Raw genomic sequence first — 23,883 nt, forward strand, 5'->3', positions numbered from 1 at the left:
CTCCAGCCCGTTCACCCCTGTAGTCATCTCAGTGTATTGTCCTGCTCACCTCCAGCCCGTTCAACCCTGTAGTCATCTCAGTGTATTGTCCTGCTCACCTCCAGCCCGTTCACCCCTGTAGTCATCTCAGTGTATTGTCCTGTTCACCTCCAGCCCGTTCACCCCTGTAGTCATCTCAGTGTATTGTCCTGCTCACCTCCAGCCCGTTCACCCCTGTAGTCATCTCAGTGTATTGTCCTGCTCACCTCCAGCCCGTTCACCCCTGTAGTCATCTTAGTGTATTGTCCTGTTCACCTCCAGCCCGTTCACCCCTGTAGTCATCTCAGTGTATTGTCCTGCTCACCTCCAGCCCGTTCACCCCTGCAGTCATCTCAGGAATGCTTCAAACACGATGACCACAGGCTCTCATTTAAAATGCCATGATTGGAATGACTGGTGGGATAGACAGACAATTAGATTCTCTCTGCCAACATGCAGCAGGAGGGAACCACAGATCACTCCTGTCTGGTTGACAGGCAGATTGAGCCATCCCCAGTCCGTCATGTCGGGAGGAGACCACTGACTCCATGGATGAATCTCAGTTGTGTTTCTTGATTCCCTCACCTCCTCAAAACGCATCTATGAGAGAGGATCCATGGAATCACGTAAACACAATTGAGATTCACTCCCGAGGAGTCAGTGGTCTCTTCCCGACTTGAAGGAGCCTGTCGATTCAGCTTGTTGGACCTGTAGATAAGATTTGAGGTGGTTGTATATCTAAGGGGAGATGACCTGTATTTATCTGAGACAGTGGTGGTTGGGTCTGAGCATAGAGAGGAGGTAGCGGGTAGAAGGGGGTTTGTCCCCACTGCTCCTGGGTCATGGGGGCTGGAGGAGAACTGTGGGCTGTGGTTCCCAGGCCCTATCAGAGGAAGTGGTGCCTTCTGACCCACTGTCATACGCACATCCTGACTGTCTGTGCAGCTTAAAGCAGTTTACTCACTGCTCTCTGCCCTCCTCCTCCTTGACCCCTCCATCCACACTGACCACAATACCACCAACAACGTCCCCTACGCAATCATGTTACTGCCACAACTCATCATCAGGGATTGTGGTACAACTTGCCTGCTTGTTTTTCTCATGTGAACCCTTCATGTTTTGTGTTTGGAATCTCTACTAAGAACAAACACTGACTCACACGCACACAGCACTCAGACACAGACACAGAGACACACAAACACACAGACACACAGACACACAGACACTCAACTGAGCTAGATAATCGTCGTCAGACTGTCCATTATTGTGTTGCCCAAAGAGGAAGAAAATATGTGATGAAGTCCTATGTTATTACTATATTATGCTTCAGTTCCTATATGTCTAAATCTCGTGCTTAGATAGGGATAGTCCTTCCTCTGATGTCTCATCCCCTGCTTGTTTCTCTTTCTGCTGGGAGACTACGGCTTCTAAAGAGACATGTAATTGGAATAGCTGAGGTTGAGCCCAGCCGATTGAGATTCCTCCCCATGTTCCCCTCCCTCTCCTCTCCGACCCAGACTAGCTGAGGAGAGGAAGGGATGGGTTCTTCCCTCAGACAACCAGAGGAAAGGCAAGCACGCCTTTCCACAACACAGAAATGTGTTAATGTAATTCATGACAATTACAACAATACTGAATGAACACTTATTTTAACTTAATATAATACATCAATAAAATACATTTTGCCTCAAATAAATAATGAAACATGTTCAATTTGGTTTAAACAATGCAAAAACAAAGTGTTGGAGAAGAAAGTAAAAGTGCAATATCTGCCATGTAAGAAACCTAACGTTTCAGTTCCTTTCACTGAACATGAGAACATATGAAAGCTGGTGATTCCTTTTAACATGAGTCTTCAATATTCCCAGGTAAGAAGTTTTAGGTTGTAGTTGTTATAGGACTATTTCCCTCTATACCATTTATATTTCATATACCTTTGACTATTGGATGTTCTTATAGGCACTTTAGTATAGCCAGTGTAACAGTATAGCTTCCGTCCCTCTCCTCGCCCCTACCTGGGCTCGAACCAGGAACACATCGGCAACAGCCACCCTCGAAGCAGCGTTACCCATGCAGAGCAAGGGGAACAACTATTCAAAGTCTCAGAGTGAGTGACGTTTGAAACGCTATTAGCGCACACCCCGCTAACTAGCTAGCCATTTCACATCAGTTACACCAGCCTAATCTCGGGAAGTCATAAACAGCGTTTGAAGTCATAAACAGCGCTTGAAGCATTGCGAAGAGCTGCTGGCAAACGCACGAAAGTGCTGTATGAATGAATGCTTACGAGCCTGCTGGTGCCTACCATCGCTCAGTCAGACAGCTCTATCAAATCATAAACTTAATTATAACATAATAACACACAGAAATATGAGCCTTTGGTCATTAGAATGGTCGAATCAGAAACTATGATTTCGAAAACAAAACGTTTGTTCTTTCAGTGAAATACAGATCCGTTCCGTATTTTATCTAACGGGTGGCATCCCTAAGTCTAAATATTCCTGTTACATTGCACAACCTTCAATGTTATGTCATAATTATGTACAATTCATGTACAAAATGGACTTCACACAGTTCGCAGCGAGCCAGGCGGCCCAAACTGCTGCACGGAACACAAGAGAAGTGACAATTTCCCTAGTTATAAGAAATTCATGATAGCAGGCAATATTAACTAAATATGCAGGTTTAAAAATATATACTTGTGTATCGATTTTAAAGAAAGGCATTGATGTTTATGGTTAGGTACATTGGTGCAACGACAGTGCTTTTTTCGCAAATGCGCTTGTTAAATCATCACCCGTTTATCGAAGTAGGCTGTGATTCAATGAGAAATTAACAGGCACCGCATCGATTATATACAACGCAGGACAAGCTAGATAAACTAGTAATATCATCAACCATGTGTAGTTAACAAGTGATTATGTTAAGATTGATTGTTTTTTTATAAGATAAGTTTAATGCTAGCTAGCACCTTACCTTGGCTTCTTGCTGCCCTCGCGTAACAGGTAGTCAGCCTGCAACGCAGGCTCCTCGTGGAGTGCAATGTAAGGCAGGTGGTTAGAGCATTGGACTAGTAACCGGAAGGTTGCAAAAACGAATCCCAGAGCTGACAAGGTAAAAATCTGTTGTTCTGCCCTTGAACAAGGCAGTTAACCCACCGTTCCTAGGCCGTCATTGAAAATAAGAATGTGTTCTTTTAACTGACTTGCCTAGTTAAATAAAGGTAAGAAAAAAAAGAAAAAATCAGTGACCAAAAATACCGATTACTGATTGTTATGACTTGAAATCTGCCCTAATTAATCGGCCATTCCGATGAATCGGTCGACCTCTAGTTTAGATGGTACAATGATGCTCTACACTATACTTGCTTGTTTTGTCACATAAACTGACATTTTGGAAACTATTCTAATTTTAGCAACCATCAAATGGTGGAGCGATTTCTGCATAGTCCATCTTTAAAGTAGAAAGAAACCAGGCACAGTTACAGAAAGATACAAGTCAAATCCCACGTTGTCGAGTGTTTGTTTTGGTGTTTATGAGATGTTGGAGGAGATAGAAGTGAGGACCTCACCCTTCATCTTAACGTTCTCCAGCGGTTTGTTGGTGAGAGTGCTTGAGATAACGGACATTCTTTGGCCCTTTTCCTAGCGTTCTCCCCCAGGTTTCTTATCACGGTGGAAGATAGTCCCTGTCTTGTAAACATACCTCCAATGACTCTGATTCTCACACAGCGTTTCTCCTGTAAAACGGTCTGCTGGTCTGTTTGGTTTGGACTCCACATTCTAATCCATCAACCTGTCTTCATAAAAGCTTTTGTTTCAACATATTGGAATCCATTCATTGCTCTCTCCCAAAGTCTTTGTGATATAAATGTTTACCGAGGAGTAGAATGGCCAACTATGATAAATGAACTTGGTCTTTGGATTGGAACAAATGCTGTCTCATCATCATTAGTCACATTTAGGCCTGGCTATACATTATTCCTGAATGAACTTGGAACCAGCACAGTGAGAAACAGGCAAGATATTGGGAGGGAAGTTCTGCCATTTCATGATGGGGAATCATTTGTTGAGAAACTCTGTGAGGAAGTTGATTTTTGAAGTTGCCTTTGGTGCTGGAAAAAAATCCCTTTTGTTTTCTCAGGCTTTGCAGCAGTCTGGTTCAGTTTAGGTGGTGGGGTGGGGTTCTGTGGTGGAGCACGTTGAAGAATGCTTTGGAAGACCTCGACCCTGGGATGCATGCGATGTGGTTATGGACGTCTGCTTTGCTATTCAAACTATTTCAGGGAGTTTTTTTATCCCAAAGAAAAGATGTTGTCATTTGAGGTATTTCTTAAGATATCAACTTTAGTGTTGCATTGTCTCCTAAAGAATCAGTGTCTTCGTTTCAGTTTAATGTGAGGTAAATGTGTGTGTTTATTACTGCATTACTGCGCCCTTATTTACACAATTGCAGACATGTGTCACGCCAAGGTACAAAAATGCACCATGTCCATGCAGTCTTCTGACCAGAGAAAACAACGACTTACAAAGAGCATTGAGACGAGCAAAGCCACGGGAGTTTGAAATACACTGATAGGCCCATGTGTTCTTGTCCCCTCGAGGGTTAAGAGCGTTTAGTGACAGCTTTTTTCTGCTCAGATTCATATTTGCTTTTCTCTAAGAGGGGGTTAATTGTCTTAATGTTCACATGGTTAATATTCATGCCATGGGGGCGCTCCACAAACCTCCCTCTGCTCGTTTCAATACCCCCATTGTTGTTGCCAAGCACCATTGTTCAATTAAACATTGGACTTTAAACTGGGAAACTCTGGTACACACATCCTTTTATAGTCGATCATGGTCGTTCTGTTTGATCTGGTCACTAACTGAACTCTAAGTTACCTGTACATACTGTATGTTCTCCAGAACTTTACAAACTGTCTTCACAGAACCCTGTGTCTCTCCCAAATGCCCCTCTCACCTCTCACCCTCTCCCCAACCATGGGTTACTGTTGCCAGGCTACAGCTGAGATCTGTTGGTCCGTGTAAGCTCAGGCCTGAAAGACTGTCTGTTTGGGTCACTGCCCCTCCTCCCTCCACTCCGCTCCAGCCCCCCCTCCTCACACAATGGAGTTCTGACTACTTTAGCTCTTTTATTTGGCCCGCAGAACTCTCCCCTACCCCCAACCTGTTGGCTCCTCTCCGAGAAAGAGGAGAGCAGGGAGAGAGAGAGAGGAGAGCAGGGAGAGAGAGAGGAGAGCAGGGAGAGAGAGGGGAGAGGGGGTGTTGGGGGAGGAGAGCAGGGAGAGAGAGAGGAGAGCAGGGAGAGAGAGGGGAGAGGGGGTGTTGGGGGAGGAGAGCAGGGAGAGAGAGAGGAGAGCAGGGAGAGAGAGGGGAGAGGGGGTGTTGGGGGAGGAGAGGGGGTGTTGGGGGAGGAGAGGGGGTGTTGGGGGAGGAGAGCAGGGAGAGAGAGAGGAGAGGGGGTGTTGGGGAGGAGAGGCAGAGAGGAGAGAGGAGGGGAGGGGGGGTGTTGGGGGAGGAGAGCAGGGAGGAGAGAGAGGAGAGGGGGTGTTGGGGAGGAGAGCAGGGAGAGAGAGGGGGTGTTGGGGGAGGAGGATCTCTTCTTTTTGGCAGTGTGGTGGTCAGTATGGACTCTCACAAAGACATGGAGCTGCTGGTTCCTGGTGGTGGTGGTGGTGGTGATGATGGTGGTGATGGTGGTGGTGGTGGTGATGGTGGTGGGAGTTTGCCTGATGGGGGCTGTGCTTTGCTGTGGGCAGAACACTGCCTAAGAGGGACTTTTGTTGGAGGTTACCAAATTCCCATACCTTCGTAAATTCCTCCCAAAGCAAAAGCTCGCAAACAAGGGAAGGATAATACTTCCATGACAGTTCTCAGAAGTGTTGAGGTTGGAGATTCCTTCCTTCCTTCCTTCCTGCTGAAGGGGATGACAAGATGGTGGCCCTGCTGTGCTTTCAATCCTGTTATTGTTATTGTCCATTTGTCTTGTATGGGCTTTTGGTTGATTCACAATACCTGTGGAATAGGTCACCCTTTGAGTGGGGATCAGGCCATTCATCCATACTTGTTGCTCTGTAGGCCGTGACCGTGGTGTGTCGAACCGTGTCACAGATTACTGCGTGACGTCCACAGGTGAGCTGGCCTGCGACCCCTGTGTCAGGCTGGGTGATGTATTGTGTCTCAGAGGGTGGGGTCAGGTTACCTTGCACAATGACCCACAGAGCAGAAAAAGTGTCTCTGGGTTACTGTCACACACACGGGCTGAACAGAGGTGTCCTGATTCACACACATAAATCAATGGGTCTTTGCGGTAGGTCTGTCTGGGTCCCTTGATGTTGTTCAGAAGTGTCCCCCATAAAGTGTAGATCGTTGGAGTAGCTCAATGTCATTGTCACCTGTTTTGTCATTTCCCAGTGGATCCCCAGCCCTGTGATGGGCTCACCATACTGCCTCCCTCCTCTTCCAGCAGCTATAGTGGTTGTAAGTTCCTGCCTGTGTTTGGATGTGTACTGTGGTGTTTCTTTGCATGTGTGTGCACATTATACCATGTGAATATTTGCTTTGTTTTTGTTGTCGTTGGTGCCCTTTTGGTTGAAGGTGTAAAAAGTACCTCCATTGCATGTGAGTGTTTGTGAAGTAATGTCGTGTGTGTGTGTTGGTGTTCGTGCCTCGTCTACCAGCCAGGCAGAATAGCTCCATTGTTCTAGCAAGAATAAAGTAAAGTAAAGCCCTGGCAGAGTGGACCAACACTAGACAGCCTGAGTCTCTCTGACAGATGTGGACAGATGCATGGTGCTGGCTGAGGCTGAGTGGGGCTGCAGCTGGCGTTAACCCTCAGGTCTGTTGTGACGTGAGGAGATTACCCTGGCTTTTCTGGCCCCGGGCCCCGCTGCACCCCACAGGCCTCCCCCTTGTCTGGCTCTGGCACACTCTCTTCCTCAAAGGTCAGGAGTCAGCCCTCAGTAAATCTTGACACAGGTTGCGCAACCCCCCCCCCACACACACACACACACCTGCTCCCTCCACATCCTACCACTAAACACTTAACAACCCCTGGCTCTGGTCGAAGGTCCAGCAGCTACTTCTCTGCTAAGCTACACTACAGTAGTCTCAATGGACAGGGACTTTCACAACAGTGGTGGAATCCAGATGGCTGTAACAGTCTGAACTCCCAGATTCTGATAAGGCTGCATGACTGAACCACAGGTGCAGGACAAAATAGCGTCCCCCACAGCCACGAGACAGACAGAACCCTGGTTTAGTTATGTGTTCCGAGAGTAGCATGTTGACAATGGCCAAGGCCCTACACAAAACAATGTGTGTTTTGGCTGGAAGGAAAGCAAACAATCTCTCCACTGCATTCCCTCCTGCTCTACCGCTACTGCTGCTCAATCACAGACACACACACACACACACACACAGACACACAGACACAGACACACACACACACACACACACACACAGACAAACACCTGATTTATTCTCACAATCCAGTCATACTATTTCACCCTTACTTCCTGAATTGTAACATCTCTCAGTCAGTATTATCCACACATGATGCTGCTCTCTCCACAGTCGTCGGTTGAGATTCTCCTCTCTCCATTAAACTTTTAACTGCCGTAACAACAGAATAGAAGATTTGAGTGTGACTGCCCGGGTCTCATTCACTGTGCCTCAGACAAACACACACACATACAGTCTCACATCCGCTAGTTTCTAGAAGTAGCTGTTATTCCCTGTCTGTCTGTCTGTCTGTCCAGGAGAGTTGTGAAGGCCTTTAGAACAGAACAACAGGCTGTAAAAGATGGCTGTTCTGACGTTCTTTCTTCAGCGTTTTAAATGGCCACAGAAGAGTTTGAGTGTCAGTCTGTGTTGTTAGTTTTAAAACCTCCAAGCGGTTCCCCTTCCCCTCCTCAGTCCGTCCAGTCCTCTCTTTGTGCCGACGCAGCGCTGTCCTCGTTCTTCCTGGGTGACACCCTAGATTCCAGACATAGTTAATTTGCTTCTAAATAAACCCAGCCAAGCCATGACAAATAGCTAAGGGGACGAAGGCTTGGGAGGGAGGGAGTGGGGGGGTGAGGCGGGTGATTGGTCCGGTGTCAGGGCTTGCTCGTTCGTCTGTGAGGTTGCCTGGGCAACAGGGATATGGGATTCAAAGAGAGTGTTTTCAGAGCAGGGGACGAGAGATTACAGGAAATATGACATGACATTCTCTCTGGACCAGACCCCCCCTCTATACCCCACCCATACCCTGCCAAAGACATTCTCTCTGGACCAGACCCCCCCTCTATACCCCACCCATACCCTGCCAAAGACATTCTCTCTGGACCAGACCCCCCCTCTATACCCCACCCATACCCTGCCAAAGACATTCTCTCTGGACCAGACCCCCCCTCTATACCCCACCCATACCCTCCCTAAGACATTCTCTCTGGACCAGACCCCCCCTCTATACCCCACCCATACCCTCCCAAAGACATTCTCTCTCCAACAGAATCCCCCCAACCCCCGCCTCCCCTTCCCACAACCACCCACATCCACCGGCCAGCTCTGCCCCCTCCTTTCCACAGCCTGACTGACATTATCATTACAATCAGACTGGTGACCTTTGACATCTGACCTCCCAGCGTGTGAGTGGGTTCATAGGGAAAGCCAGGCCTATGCTGCAGGAGCTTTGGGACACGAAGGAGTAGCCGTGGAAACTAAGCGAGCCAACGGGGGATCTATCTCTCTCTCTCTCTCTCTCTCTCTCTCTCTCTCTCTCTCTCTCTCTCCTCTCTCTCTCTCTCCTCTCTCTCTCCTCTCATCTCTCTCTCTCTCTCCTCCTCTCTCTCTCTCTCTGTATGTATGTATGTATGTATATATATAGCTGCTCAAGTTCTTCTTCCATGTATAGGAGCATAACTCTCCCAGGCCCCAACACTGTCCCAACTGCCAAGAACCATTATGTTCTTACTGTAATGGCAGTTTTGTTCAAAATGACCGGTTGTCTAATTAATCAGAGCAAATTCTTCAGCATGTCATTGAAAGTGTAGAGGGGAAACAAATGGTCTGAGGAGGACTTTCCTGCGTTTCTCTGGATTTTAGGTCCGGTGTGTTTGTGTCTCTACGGCTGCACATTCATGTGGGTGTTGCCTGCCTCGCCATGCTGAGCCCTGTGGCTTCTCGGTCTCGCCATTGTCATGTCAGGTAGAAAGAAAGGCCACAGAACACTGAGCAGTCTTGTTTTTAGGAAGCGGAGCTGAGCAGCCAGTGGAACACAGTGTAATAGAGAGACAGAGAGCAGGCCGGCTCAGTATTCAGCACACAGGGCCTGGTAACCCACAAGAAGAGTGGCCCCTACGGGCCAGAAACTGCACCTCCTCTCCCTGCACTAGCCTCAGGCCCCCCAGTCAGAGAGCAGGCCGGCTCAGTATTCAGCACACAGGGCCTGGTAACCCACAAGAAGAGTGGCCCCTACGGGCCAGAAACTGCACCTCCTCTCCCTGCACTAGCCTCAGGCCCCCCAGTCAGAGAGCAGGCCGGCTCAGTATTCAGCACACAGGGCCTGGTAACCCACAAGAAGAGTGGCCCCTACGGGCCAGAAACTGCACCTCCTCTCCCTGCACTAGCCTCAGGCCCCCCAGTCAGAGAGCAGGCCGGCTCAGTATTCAGCACACAGGGCCTGGTAACCCACAAGAAGAGTGGCCCCTACGGGTCAGAAACTGCACCTCCTCTCCCTGCACTAGCCTCAGGCCCCCCAGTCAGAGAGTAGAGTCATAAAAGCAGATTGAGGTCACAAAAGAAGCACAAACAGTAACAGAGATGATCTACCCCCTCATGCAAAAAAGAAGAGGAAAAGCCATTGTTGTTTTCTGCCCGGGGGTTATTTTACAGTGAAAGAGGAGAGTGGGCCCCAAGGGAGGGCCAGGGCCCAGCCATCACTGCCCTGTCATCAGCTTCAAACGACCTGTTTGAAGTGGGAGCCAATTCCCGTCCCTATCCCTTGGCCGGACCGGGGCTCCCTGTCCATGGGTGGATGTAGGGTTATCTACCTATCACACTGGCCTCCCTCTCAAACAGACCCCAATAGGTACTGCTTCGCCGAGCTCTCCCTCCCCTGGGGCCCCTGGAGTAGGCCACAGGAAACCTGTTGTTTATCTCACCCTACCTGCACACTTTTAGTTCAGGCTTTAGTCGTCCATCAAGATGGTGTGATGCGTTACTGGAAAACAACAACTAGGAAGAGGCCCAGGAAGCAGAGACATTTATTTCTCACCTAGTCTTTAGAATCGTTCCAATGCAGCTCTTAGAGTCAGTGAAATATTGTGTTAGTGGAGTCCTGGTTCCTAATGTCTGCATCTCTCATAGGTCAGCAATGTCACAGGTGGTCTGACATTGTTGACATGCTTTTGTAAGCTGCTGGTTTTTGGGCGTGCTTGTTTTAACGTATTAGGGGAAAAGTGAGAGCTGAAGTGCGGAAAAGGAGTAATGGTGGAAGAATGTGAACTGGCATGGAGAGAGTGATGCTTTCCAGCTGGGAACAACGGAGGGAAATGGAGGAGAGTGCTTGTCTTTTACAGACAAGAGAGAAAGACAATGACTGATGGCTTACATCTGTTTCCGAATTAGAAATAGTGTGTGTGTAATGTGTGTGTGTGTGTGTGTGTGTGTGTGTGTTTGCAGTATAAATATTCTGACTGAATGGAATCCACCCAGCCCAGGGCCAAGGGGACTGACTCCTTCCAGGGTCAGAGTCAGGGGCTCCTGCCAAGGTGTCTATCAGGGGGTGGAACAGGAACAGGGAGGGAGCTGGGAAGGGGGTTGCCTGCCTGGCTTTTGGCTGGAAATCACACTAGTTTCACATCTCTCCCAACTTGCTCAGCTCTGAGGCCTGCTGCTCTGCTGCCAGTCTGTCAGTCTAACCTAGGGTCTAACATGCTGTGTTCTGTATTTCTGTCCAGATGTCATCCGGGGTACATCGGCCCTCTGTGCCAAAGCCTGGACCCCTGTCACCGGTCGCCATGCCTCAACGGAGCCGCCTGCAAGAGCCAGGTGGCCAACGGAATGCCACAATTCACCTGTGTGTGCCAGAGAGGGTTCAGAGGTACGTCTGTCTGTCTGTGTGGATCAGTGTTTCCTGAGAGAGTGGTGTGGGAAAGAGCTGATCTGTGCCCGTTTATGTAAGTATATAAGTACAATGATGAGAGGCAGTTGAAGGCTCATGCATGCTAATAACAAGTTATAAAGCATATATTAGGTTTAGGTGTTAACTAAAATGTTCATAATGAGACATTGCATCCCTTATCTATCTACAGGTCAAGACTGCTCCCTCATAGACGCCTGTGCCACCAGCCCCTGTGCCAATGGTGCCCGCTGTGCCAGTTGGAATAACCACTATAACTGTTCCTGCCCGCCCGGGTTCCAGGGGAAGAACTGCCGCAACGATATCGACGAGTGCCGCAAGTCTGGCGTCTGTCTCAACGCAGGCCTCTGCATGAACACCCATGGTTCCTTCCGCTGCCAGTGCCCACCTGGGTACAGCGGGCGCACCTGCGAGGTGTCCTCCCTGCCCTGCGCCCCCTCCCAGTGCATCAACGGGGGCACCTGCCGCCCGACCGGAGATCACACCTATGACTGTGCCTGCCTGCCAGGTAAGCTGATTGGCTCATAAACTGGCCTACACACACACACACACACACACACACACACAGACTCCAGAGCCCCGCCAGTCACTATAAACCCCATGTCTTTCTCAGGGTTCCCATGCCTTTCTCTTTCTCTCTCTCTCTCTCTCTCTCTCTCTCTCTGGCTGCTATTAATAGCTTGTTGACGGGATGGGGGGGACAAACAGGGGTTGGGAGAGGAGAGTGGGCCGCTGCTCTACTCCAAACTGCTCCCTTCAGGAGGAATTTACTTCATGGCCCTTCTGGCTTCCCTCCTGGGAGCTGACAGGAAATGTATCTGGGCCGGAGAGGAAGTCATTGAAACTGTGAGAGATTATAAAACAAGCAAACATGGCAGGGAGTAGTGGACCTCTGTAGCGCAGCACAGCGCTGTGTGTCAGCCCGGTGGTGTCAGGGGCCTCCCTGGTGCTCTGCTGCTGCTGCTACCTACTGTGGGAAACACCACGCCATGAGAACATGTAAACACTTTTACTGCCCCTCTCTGCCCTTCACCTCCACGGCTGTGGGAAGCAGAGGGGAATGTTTAGGAAGACCATATGAATGGAAGTGGGGGGCATTGGATGTGTTATGAGCACTTAACTCTAATGGGAGTGCCTGTTATCCCAGAGACTTGGCTTCTTGGCTCACTTCTCTCTCTCTCTCTCTCTCTCTCTCTCTCTCTCTCTCTCTCTCTCTCTCTCTCTCTCTCTCTCACCCCTCTCTCTCTCTCTCACCCTCTCTCTCTCTCTCTCTCTCACCCTCTCTCTCTCTCTCACCCTCTCTCTCTCTCTCTATCTCTCTCTCTCTCTGTCTCTCTCTCTCTCTCTCTCTCTCTCTCTCTCTCTCTTTCCCTCCTCTCTGCTCTCTCTGTCTCCGTCAGGGTTTGAGGGACACAACTGTGAGACGAACGTGGATGACTGCCCAGGGCATAGGTGTATGAATGGAGGCCTGTGTGTGGATGGAGTCAACACCTATAATTGCCAGTGCTCACCTGAGTGGACAGGTCAGTACTGTGCAGAGGATGTCAATGAGTGCCTTATGCAGCCCAACGCCTGCCATAACGGGGGCACCTGCTTCAACACCATCGGGGGGCACACCTGCGTGTGCGTCAACGGCTGGACGGGAGACGACTGCAGCGAGAACATCGATGACTGTGCCACCGCTGTGTGCTTCAACGGCGCCACCTGCCACGACCGCGTGGCGTCCTTCTTCTGCGAATGCCCCGTGGGGAAAACCGGTGAGTCCGCTGGTCCACTGTTTCCGGGAACTTTCCCCAAATTACCTAGTTTTCCTGAAATCCCGGTCTGGAAAACCAGGGAAGCATCCAGAATTTTGCAGTCCTAGTCAGCTGTATGTTAGTTAGGACAGTGTTCCTGACATGACTCTGTTTGTCCCTGTGTCCCTTCCCTCAGGTCTGCTGTGTCACCTGGACGACGCGTGCGTCAGCAACCCGTGTAACGAGGGCGCCGTGTGTGACACCAACCCCCTGAACGGGCGCGCCATCTGCACCTGCCCCGCCGGCTTCGTGGGCGGAGCCTGCAACCAGGACATGGACGAGTGTTCCATTGGTAAGAGGGCATATTATTTAGCACCAACCTCTGCTTTGTGTTGGTCCTTTCTCACCTGGCCTCGCCCTATATGTACTGTGTGTGAGCGCGTGCACTGACCCCTGTTCCCTCTGCCTGCAGGTGCCAACCCCTGTGAACACTTTGGGAAGTGTGTGAACACGGAGGGGTCCTTCCAGTGCCAGTGTGGCCGAGGCTACGCCGGCCCCCGCTGTGAGATCGACATCAACGAGTGTCTGTCCATGCCCTGCCAGAACGATGCCACCTGTCTGGACCGCATCGGAGAGTTCACCTGCATCTGCATGCCAGGTAGGACCACATCCCGCCCCGACCACCTGGAGACACCTCACAGCACAGAAATACATCCCGGGAACTACAGGGAACTACAGCTACGGAACTAAAGTTAGAGAAATACAGCTAGGGAACTACAGGGAACTACAGCTACGGAACTACAACCAGAGAAATACAGCTAGGGAACTACAGGGAACTACAGCTACGAAACGACAACCAGAGAAATACAGCTAGGGAACTACAGGGAATTACAGCTACGGAACTAAAGTCAGAGAAATACAGCTAGGGAACTACAGGGAATTACAGCTACGGAACTAAAGTCAGAGAAATTACAGCTAGGGAACTACAGGGAATTACAGCTACGGAACTACAACCAGAGAAATACAGCTAGGGAACTACAGGGAATTACAGCTACGGAACTACAACCAGAGAACTACGGAGAAGTACAGCTAGGGAACTACAGGGAACGACAGCTACGGAACTACAACCAGAGAACTACAGAGAAATACAGCTAGGGAACTACAGGGAACTACCGCTACTGAACTACAACCAGAGAACTACGGATAAGTACAGCTAGGGAACTACAGCTACGGAACTACAGCCAGGGAACTACAGCTAGGGAACTACAGCCAAGGAACTACGGTCAGGGAACTACAGCTACGGAACTACAGCCAGAGAACTGCAGCTACGGAACTACAGCCAGGGAACTACAGCTAGGGAACTACAGCCAGAGAAATACAGCTAGGGAACTACAGGGAACTACAGCTACGAAACGACAACCAGAGAAATACAGCTAGGGAACTACAGGGAACTACAGCTACGGAACTACAACCAGAGAAATACAGCTAGGGAACTACAGGGAATTACAGCTACGGAACTACAACCAGAGAAATACAGCTAGGGAACTACAGCTACGGAACTACAACCAGAGAAATACAGCTAGGGAACTACAGGGAACTACAGCTACGGAACTAAAGTCAGAGAAATACAGCTAGGGAACTACAGGGAATTACAGATACGGAACTAAAGTCAGAGAAATACAGCTAGGGAACTACAGCTACGGAACTACAACCAGAGAACTACGGAGAGGTACAGCTAGGGAACTACAGGGAATTACAGCTACGAAACTAAAGTCAGAGAAATACAGCTAGGGAACTACAGGGAACTACAGCTACGGAACTACAACCAGAGAACTACGGAGAAGTACAGCTAGGGAACTACAACCAGAGAACTACGGAGAAGTACAGCTAGGGAACTACAGGGAATGACAGCTACGGAACTACAACCAGAGAACTACGGAGAAGTACAGCTAGGGAACTACAGGGAACGACAGCTACGGAACTACAACCAAGGAACTACGGAGAAGTACAGCTAGGGAACTACAGGGAACTACAGCTACTGAACTACAGCCAGAGAACTACAGAGAAATACAGCTAGGGAACTACAGGGAACTACCGCTACTGAACTACAACCAGAGAACTACGGATAAGTACAGCTAGGGAACTACAGGGAACAACAGCTACGCAACTACAACCAGAGAACTACGGAGAAGTACAGCTAGGGAACTACAGGGAACGACAGCTACGGAACTACAACCAGAGAACTACAGAGAAATACAGCTAGGGAACTACAGGGAACTACCGCTACTGAACTACAACCAGAGAACTACGGATAAGTACAGCTAGGGAACTACAGCTACGGAACTACAGCCAGGGAACTACAGCTAGGGAACTACAGCCAAGGAACTACAGCTACGGAACTACAGCCAGGGAACTACAGCTACGGAACTACAGCCAGGGAACTACAGCTAGGGAACTACAGCCAGGGAACTACAGCCAGGGAACTACAGCCAAGGAACTACGGTCAGGGAACTACAGCTACGGAATTACAGCCAGGGAACTACAGCCCAGTCCTCTGATCTCATCTCTCACTGATCTCCCATCCCTCTTGTTTACTATAGACCCTCTGAGCCCCAGACACTCTGGAGATGATGGCTTTACACTTGACTTTCCCTGAGCAGCAGTAGCCACAGCTCTAACCCTCCACCTTCCCTAGGCACTAGATCTTATTATGTAACACGTTCTCACTGCTGCTGCTGGTGGTGGTGCTGGTGGTGGTAGTGGGCTAGAGAGGTGCTCATAACCTTGACACCGGTGGTCCCAGTAAGACAGCCAGCCAGTGTGTTAGTTAGGTACGGTACAGAGTCAAGGCTCCCGACCCTCCTTCACAAACACATTGAGACTCTCACGCACGGCACCGTCCTCAGGCCATGCATGCTGGCTGGGGGTTTGGTTTGGGGGACTATGCAAATTTGGGATGGGAGTCGTGGTCTATAGGGCTGGATGGTGAGAGAGAGAAGCGAGGCGAGGGGGAGGAGTGTGCTGTGAATAATAATGAGCGGTGGAGTGGTGGGAATGGAGCAGGACAATAGGGCCCCTCTGTGCTCCACTTTACACCCCTCATACACACACAGAGAAGAGAAGGGAGAGAGGCTTTTTCCCAGAGCTTCTACCCTCCCCCTTCCCCTCCACCTCCCCGTTCATTTTCCACAGACAGCCGCCTTCCTCTCTCTCCACCCTCCTCATCATCGGCTAGCCTGGTGGAACGCCATGTGGAGTGGCCGATTCTTCCTGATTCCACGCCGCTTCTGTCTCTTCAGAGCCGCCGCGGCCCACTCCACACTCAGCTTCACCTCAATGGAGGGGACACTGCAACACTCTATAGCACGGTTCCACTGAATATAGGACAGTTGTTAAGGGGAAGATGACCCAGGGACAGGGAGTGGTAATACCGCGTGGAACCACGGTGGGGTTTGGTGATACAGGTCACAGCCTTAGCCCAGACAGCACTTCAATTAGGTGTATTTGTGATGGTTTCCCATCCTGGGAGTAAAAGCTAACGTTCCCCCTGTGGTTTGGGACTCTTGACAAGAGCAGTGTTGATTGAAAACCTTCTGTGGCCCCTTGAGACTGTGTGAACTCTTTCCACTGCTAGAAGTCCCCTAGATAGATAGGGAAACTATATAGTCACGTCTCCTGGACATAGAAGGGCCCAGAATGAATCGTTTTTTCACTTTCACAGTTTTGTATTTTATGAATAAATGTGATCTTTGATATTTGTGTTAATAATGTGTATGCAGAGGCTGTTCTATAATAATTATGTTGATTGTCCTGTTTAAAAATCCAATAATATATATGTTAAAATATATATATATATATATATATATGCGTATTTACTTTCCAGGCTACATGGGGACCTACTGTGAGGTGGATGTGGATGAGTGTGAGAGCAACCCTTGTGTGAACGACGGTATCTGCCGGGACATGGTCAACGGCTTCACATGCACCTGCCAGCCAGGTAAGACCCGAATCAGAGTCTCTCTGAGCTGTTGAGGTACAGCAAAGAACCTCTCCGGCCTTTCATGAATGAAAATAGCTGACCTGTTGGTCAGTGTGAACCGAACAGGTGTGAGATGTAGAGTTAAATGTCCCTGTGAATCAGTGCTCCTCTTGCTAGTTTTGTCTGATGGGAGTTTAGAGCGACCAAGCCCAGTCATAAAAGCCACGCAGGCCCCAGAGGCAGCCTGCCTATCTTTTCCACTGAACAAAGACACTATTGTGACCCCCCCACAACCCCTCCCCCCATCTATGGTGGAATGTGGAAGGGACAGCAGTCCTACTAATGAGATTCTTATTCAGGTTGGCAATTTACATCTGGGGCAGACATCCCCCCACCCCCCATCTAGCTATTGAGCCTATGTAGCTGATGCAGGCAGGGGGGGGGGGGTCCCTGAGAGAGAAAACAATCCCACTGTCTCTCCCCATCTAACCTCCTGCCCCAAGCAGCAACACAGACACACAGAGACACAGACCAGGTCCATCCTCTTCACACTGTTAATTACCACTAGGTATTCCTAAACCGACCGCACCAATTGACTCCTCCATGGGCCCCTTCCCCATTGATTTCTGTTGCTTTGCCAGCTAAACTTTTTCTCAGACATGGAATACAAGTTCATTTAAAGCCTACTTTGGTGTTTCCGTCTCAACAAATTGAGAACGAGCTGTTTCAGACACTAGAAGAACGTGTACAAGATGAAATGGCTCAGCTAGTTGACCAAGGCATTAGTCATTCTCACTATTCTGGTTTGACATTTACATTAATGTCGGGGCAAGAAATCCATTTAAATGGTAAGCATGTGGGAGATAAAATGTTGATGCGTTAAGCGATTGGTAGACGTGTTGGAAGTTGGAACCGTGACTTGACATTAGCAGACATTCCAGAACACAACATAGTCCTTAGGAGTCCAGACATTCTCAAATTCAGAACACTGCAGATTCCAGACATTGCAGAGCCTAACCCCCTCCAGAACCATGTTTAGGTCCTACACTGTGGATCACAGTAGACGTTTCAAGTCCATGGATCACCCAGACACTTTAGAGCCTTACCATCCCACTGTACGGACGTCCCACACCTAACCTAGCCTGGAGACCTCTGGCTGACCTCACTGTGGACCCGTCTACCGGAGCTTTTCTCTGACCCTTCACCTCTGTATTTGCCTGTCCCAGGGTTTACTGGCACCATGTGTCAGATCGACATTGATGAGTGCGCCAGCACGCCCTGCCAGAACGGAGCCAAGTGTTACGACCGGCCCAACGGATACGAGTGCCGCTGTGCTGAAGGTAAGGAGCAATAATAATGTCCATTTCTTTATGTCCACGTGTGTGTTCTGTGTTTGTGTATGTACAGTGTGTGGGCTGGGGTTGAGACTGGGCTGGGGTTGAGGCTGGGCTAGGGTTGAGGCTGGGCTGGGGTTGAGGTTGGGCTGGGGTTGAGGCTGGGCTGGGGTTGAGTCTGGGGTTGAGGCTGGGCTGGGGTTGAGGCTGGGCTGGGGTTGAGACTGGGGATGAGGTTGGGCTGGGGTTGAGGCTGGGCTGGGGGTGAGTCTGGGCTGGGGTTGAGACTGGGCTGGGGTTGAGGCTGGACTGAGGGCCCTAATCCCCCTCTTCTCCCCAGCCGACCCCAGGATCACACACAGGGTCACCCAGGGCCAGCAGCTGCTGGGGGTGCGGGGGAGGTTGGGGCTGGTCATCCCCCCGACATCTGTTCCTCTGTACCCCACAATACATACCCCCACACACCCCAACACGCTGCACTGGCCTTGTGGTATATCTTGGCTCACTCAAGGTCATTCCCATTCATATTAACATCTATGTGTAAGACTGTGAACAGCTCAGCTGTTTTTAGCATGTTTCTTGAGCAGGTGTGTTTGTGTTAGTTGGTCTAGTGTGTGTGTATGTGTGTGTATGGGGGGGGAGCCTGTTGCATTGTTTAGCGGTGACCAGCTGCTTGGTATTCCCTGTGTCCCCCCCCTCCTCTGTTGTTGAGTGAAGTGGCCCTGTTAGACGTGGCGCGGACCATTGTCCCCGGTGGGAACAAAGCCAGTCCTGTGAGCCTTGTCAAGGGCCCTACTCCTTCTACACCGCAAGGCCCTGTCCCCTGGCCCACAGCACGATGGGGCCTACCTAGCACCCGGCACAGCAGCACTCAACTCTCTCTGCACCACCACACCACACGGCTCTGCTCTGCACACTAACGAACCAACTAACACTGCTCAGTCTCACACACACACCACCGTCGGCATGGAAACCACGGGGCCCAGAACTCCAAACTATAGAAGCTTTCATAGAGGGAGAAAGAGTGGGAAATAGGGGGAGGAAATAGAGAGGGATAAAGAGGGAAGTGGAGATGGAGAGAAGTGAATGGGAGAGGGGAAATGGTAGGAGGGGTTTGGATGAGGAGAGGTGGCAGGCAGATTTAAAGACAAAAAAACTGTCTAAAAGATGAAGAGTGAGACGCAAAGAAACCCCAGGAGGCCTGTTCTAATTCCTGTTGTCTCTTCCCCAAGGGTACGAGGGCACACTGTGCGAGAGCAACACCAACAACTGCCAGCCCGACCCGTGCCACCACGGCACCTGCGTGGACGGCATCGCCAGCTACACGTGTAACTGCAAGGCGGGCTACACGGGTTACCGCTGTGAGAACCAGCTGAACGAGTGCCACAGTAACCCCTGCCAGAATGGGGGCAAGTGTGTGGACCTGGTCAACAAGTACATCTGCCAGTGTCAGCACGGTACCTCAGGTGAGAGAGCAGTACCAACAGAGATTCATAACACTAAATATCTTCTACTTTATTGTGATTATGGACACAGAGTTTCTGCTGGGGTCTCTGTCTTAGTACTGCTGTTTGATTGGTGTTCTCTCTCTTGTACACACAGGTACCAACTGTGAGATTAACTTTGATGACTGCGCCAGCAAACCATGTGACTATGGCATCTGCAAGGACGGCATCAACCACTACGACTGCGTGTGCAAACCAGGCTTCACCGGCCCTCTGTGTAACGTGGAGATGGACGAGTGCTCGTCCGGACCCTGCAGGAACGGGGGGACGTGTGTGGACGAGGAGAACGGCTTCCACTGCCAGTGTCCCGAGGGCTTCCAGCCTCCCTACTGTTACTCCCAGGTGGACGAGTGTGGCAGCAACCCCTGTGTGCACGGCGCCTGCAGAGACGACATCAACGGCTACCGCTGTGACTGTGAGCCCGGCTGGGTGGGGAAGAACTGTGACCTAGACCGTAATGACTGTCTGCCCAGCCCCTGTCAGAATGCTGGCACCTGCATCGATCAGCTGAACGGATTCACCTGCAAGTGTCGCCACGGCTTCAGAGGTGAGCCTGCTGTCATACCACAAACCCTATCTCTATCCCAGACCCTGACTCTATCCCAGACCCTGACTCTACCCCAGACCCTGACTCTATCCCAGACCCTGACTCTACCCCAAACCCTATCTCTATCCCAGACCCTGACTCTACCCCAAACCCTATCTCTATCCCAGACCCTGACTCTACCCCAAACCCTATCTCTATCCCAAACCCTATCTCTATCCCAGACCCTGACTCTATCCGAGACCCTGACTCTACCCCAGACCCTGACTCTATCCCAGACCCTGACTCTACTCTAAACCCTATCTCTATCCCAGACCCTGACTCTACCCCAAACCCTATCTCTATCCCAGACCCTGACTCTACCCCAAACCCTATCTCTATCCCAAACCCTATCTCTATCCCAGACCCTGACTCTATCCCAGACCCTGACTCTATCCCAGACCCTGACTCTACCCAAGGCCCTGACTCTATCCCAGACCCTGACTCTACTCCAAACCCTATCTCTATCCCAGACCCTGACTCTACCCCAAACCCTATCTCTATCCCAGACCCTGACTCTACCCCAAACCCTATCTCTATCCCAAACCCTATCTCTATCCCAGACCCTGACTCTATCCCGAACCCTATCTCTATCCCAGACCCTGACTCTACCCCAAACCCTATCCCTAACCCTGACTCTACCCCTATCTCTATCCCTAACCCTGACTCTATCCCAGACCCTGACTCTATCCCAGACCCTATCTCTATCCCAGACCCTGACTCTATCCCAGACCCTGACTCTATCCCAGACCCTGACTCTACCCCAGACCCTATCTCTAACCCAGACCCTGACTCTCTCCCAGACACTGACTCTACCCCAAACCCTATCTCTATCCCAGACCCTGACTCTATCCCAGATGATGACTCTACCCCAGACCCTGACTCTATCCCAGACCCTGACTCTATCCCAGACCCTGACTCTATCCCAGACCCTGACTCTACCCCAAACCCTATCTCTATCCCAGACCCTGACTCTATCCCAGACCCTATGTCTATCCCAGACCCTGACTCTATCCCAGACCCTGACTCTATCCCAGACCCTATCTCTATCCCAGACCTTGACTCTATCCCAGACCCTGACTCTATCCCAGACCCTGACTCTATCCCAGACCCTGACTCTATCCCAGACCCTGACTCTATCCCAGACCCTGACTCTACCCCAAACCCTATCTCTATCCCAGACCCTGACTCTATCCCAGACCCTGACTCTACCCCGAACCCTATCTCTATCCCTAACCCTGACTCTATCCCAGACCCTGACTCTACCCCGAACCCTATCTATATCCCAGACCCTGACTCTATCCCAGACCCTGACTCTACCCCGAACCCTATCTCTATCCCTAACCCTGACTCTATCCCAGACCCTGACTCTACCCCAAACCCTATCTCTATCCCAGACCCTGACTCTATCCCAGACCCTGACTCTACCCCGAACCCTATCTCTATCCCTAACCCTGACTCTACCCCAGACTCTGACTCTACCCCGAACCCTATCTCTATCCCTAACCCTGACTCTATTCCAGACCCTGACTCTACCCCGAACCCTATCTATATCCCAGACCCTGACTCTATCCCAGACCCTGACTGTACCCCGAACCCTATCTCTATCCCTAACCCTGACACTATCCCAGACCCTGACTCTATCCCAGACCCTATCTCTATCCCAGACCTTGACTCTATCCCAGACCCTGACTCTATCCCAGACCCTATCTCTATCCCAGACCCTGACTCTATCCCAGACCCTGACTCTATCCCAGACCCTGACTCTATCCCAGACCCTATCTCTATCCCAGACCCTGACTCTATCCCAGACCCTGACTCTATCCCAGACCCTGACTCTACCCCGAACCCTATCCCTAACCCGGACTCTACCCCAGACCCTGACTCTACCCCAGACCCTATCTCTATCCCTAACCCTGACTCTATTCCAGACCCTGACTCTACCCCGAACCCTATCTCTATCCCTAACCCTGACTCTATCCCAGACCCTGACTCTACCCCGAACCCTATCTCTATCCCTAACCCTGACTCTATCCCAGACCCTGACTCTACCCCGAACCCTATCTCTATCCCAGACCCTGACTCTATCCCAGATGATGACTCTACCCCAAACCCTATCTCTATCCCAGACCCTGACTCTATCCCAGACCCTGACTCTATCCCAGACCCTGACTCTACCCCGAACCCTATCTCTATCCCTAACCCTGACTCTATTCCAGACCCTGACTCTACCCCGAACCCTATCTATATCCCAGACCCTGACTCTATCCCAGACCCTGACTGTACCCCGAACCCTATCTCTATCCCTAACCCTGACACTATCCCAGACCCTGACTCTATCCCAGACCCTATCTCTATCCCAGACCTTGACTCTATCCCAGACCCTGACTCTATCCCAGACCCTATCTCTATCCCAGACCCTGACTCTATCCCAGACCCTGACTCTATCCCAGACCCTGACTCTATCCCAGACCCTATCTCTATCCCAGACCCTGACTCTATCCCAGACCCTGACTCTATCCCAGACCCTGACTCTACCCCGAACCCTATCCCTAACCCGGACTCTACCCCAGACCCTGACTCTACCCCAGACCCTATCTCTATCCCTAACCCTGACTCTATTCCAGACCCTGACTCTACCCCGAACCCTATCTCTATCCCTAACCCTGACTCTATCCCAGACCCTGACTCTACCCCGAACCCTATCTCTATCCCTAACCCTGACTCTATCCCAGACCCTGACTCTACCCCGAACCCTATCTCTATCCCAGACCCTGACTCTATCCCAGATGATGACTCTACCCCAAACCCTATCTCTATCCCAGACCCTGACTCTATCCCAGACCCTGACTCTATCCCAGACCCTGACTCTACCCCAAACCCTATCTCTATCCCAGACCCTGACTCTATCCCAGACCCTATCTCTATCCCAGACCCTGACTCTATCCCAGACCCTGACTCTATCCCAGACCCTGACTCTATCCCAGACCCTATCTCTATCCCAGACCCTGACTCTATCCCAGACCCTGACTCTATCCCAGACCCTGACTCTACCCCAAACCCTATCTCTATCCCAGACCCTGACTCTATCCCAGACCCTGACTCTACCCCGAACCCTATCTCTATCCCTAACCCTGACTCTACCCCAGACCCTGACTCTACCCCGAACCCTATCTCTATCCCTAACCCTGACTCTATTCCAGACCCTGACTCTACCCCGAACCCTATCTATATCCCAGACCCTGACTCTATCCCAGACCCTGACTCTACCCCAAACCCTATCTCTCTCCCAGACCCTGACTCTATCCCAGACACTGACTCTACCCCAAACCCTATCTCTATCCCAGACCCTGACTCTATCCCAAATGATGACTCTACCCCAAACCCTATCTCTATCCCAGACCCTGACTCTATCCCTAACCCTGACTCTATCCCAGACCCTGACTCTACCTCGAACCCTATCTCTATCCCAGACCCTATCTCTATCCCAGACCCTGACTCTATCCCAGATGATGACTCTACCCCAAACCCTATCTCTATCCCAGACCCTGACTCTATCCCAGACACTGACTCTACCCCAAACCCTATCTCTATCCCAGAC

At 50.6% G+C, this 23,883-nt stretch overlaps 1 protein-coding gene across 1 annotated transcript in view; it reads left to right on the forward strand.

Moving 5' to 3' along the window:
- Nucleotides 1–23,883, forward strand: part of LOC109885731 (neurogenic locus notch homolog protein 2-like) — a 47,974-nt gene that overhangs the window by 10,628 nt on the left and 13,463 nt on the right. The window contains exons 3-11 of the mRNA XM_031834171.1: nucleotides 10,964–11,106; nucleotides 11,318–11,653; nucleotides 12,546–12,902; nucleotides 13,078–13,233; nucleotides 13,354–13,539; nucleotides 16,765–16,878; nucleotides 18,087–18,200; nucleotides 19,427–19,660; nucleotides 19,797–20,246. Of these exons, the coding sequence (XP_031690031.1) occupies nucleotides 10,964–11,106; nucleotides 11,318–11,653; nucleotides 12,546–12,902; nucleotides 13,078–13,233; nucleotides 13,354–13,539; nucleotides 16,765–16,878; nucleotides 18,087–18,200; nucleotides 19,427–19,660; nucleotides 19,797–20,246 (2,090 nt within the window). The remainder of the gene's footprint in view (nucleotides 1–10,963; nucleotides 11,107–11,317; nucleotides 11,654–12,545; nucleotides 12,903–13,077; nucleotides 13,234–13,353; nucleotides 13,540–16,764; nucleotides 16,879–18,086; nucleotides 18,201–19,426; nucleotides 19,661–19,796; nucleotides 20,247–23,883) is intronic.

The sequence above is a fragment of the Oncorhynchus kisutch genome, linkage group LG10 (assembly GCF_002021735.2).
Source record: "Oncorhynchus kisutch isolate 150728-3 linkage group LG10, Okis_V2, whole genome shotgun sequence".
NCBI classification, from domain to species: Eukaryota; Metazoa; Chordata; class Actinopteri; order Salmoniformes; family Salmonidae; genus Oncorhynchus; species Oncorhynchus kisutch.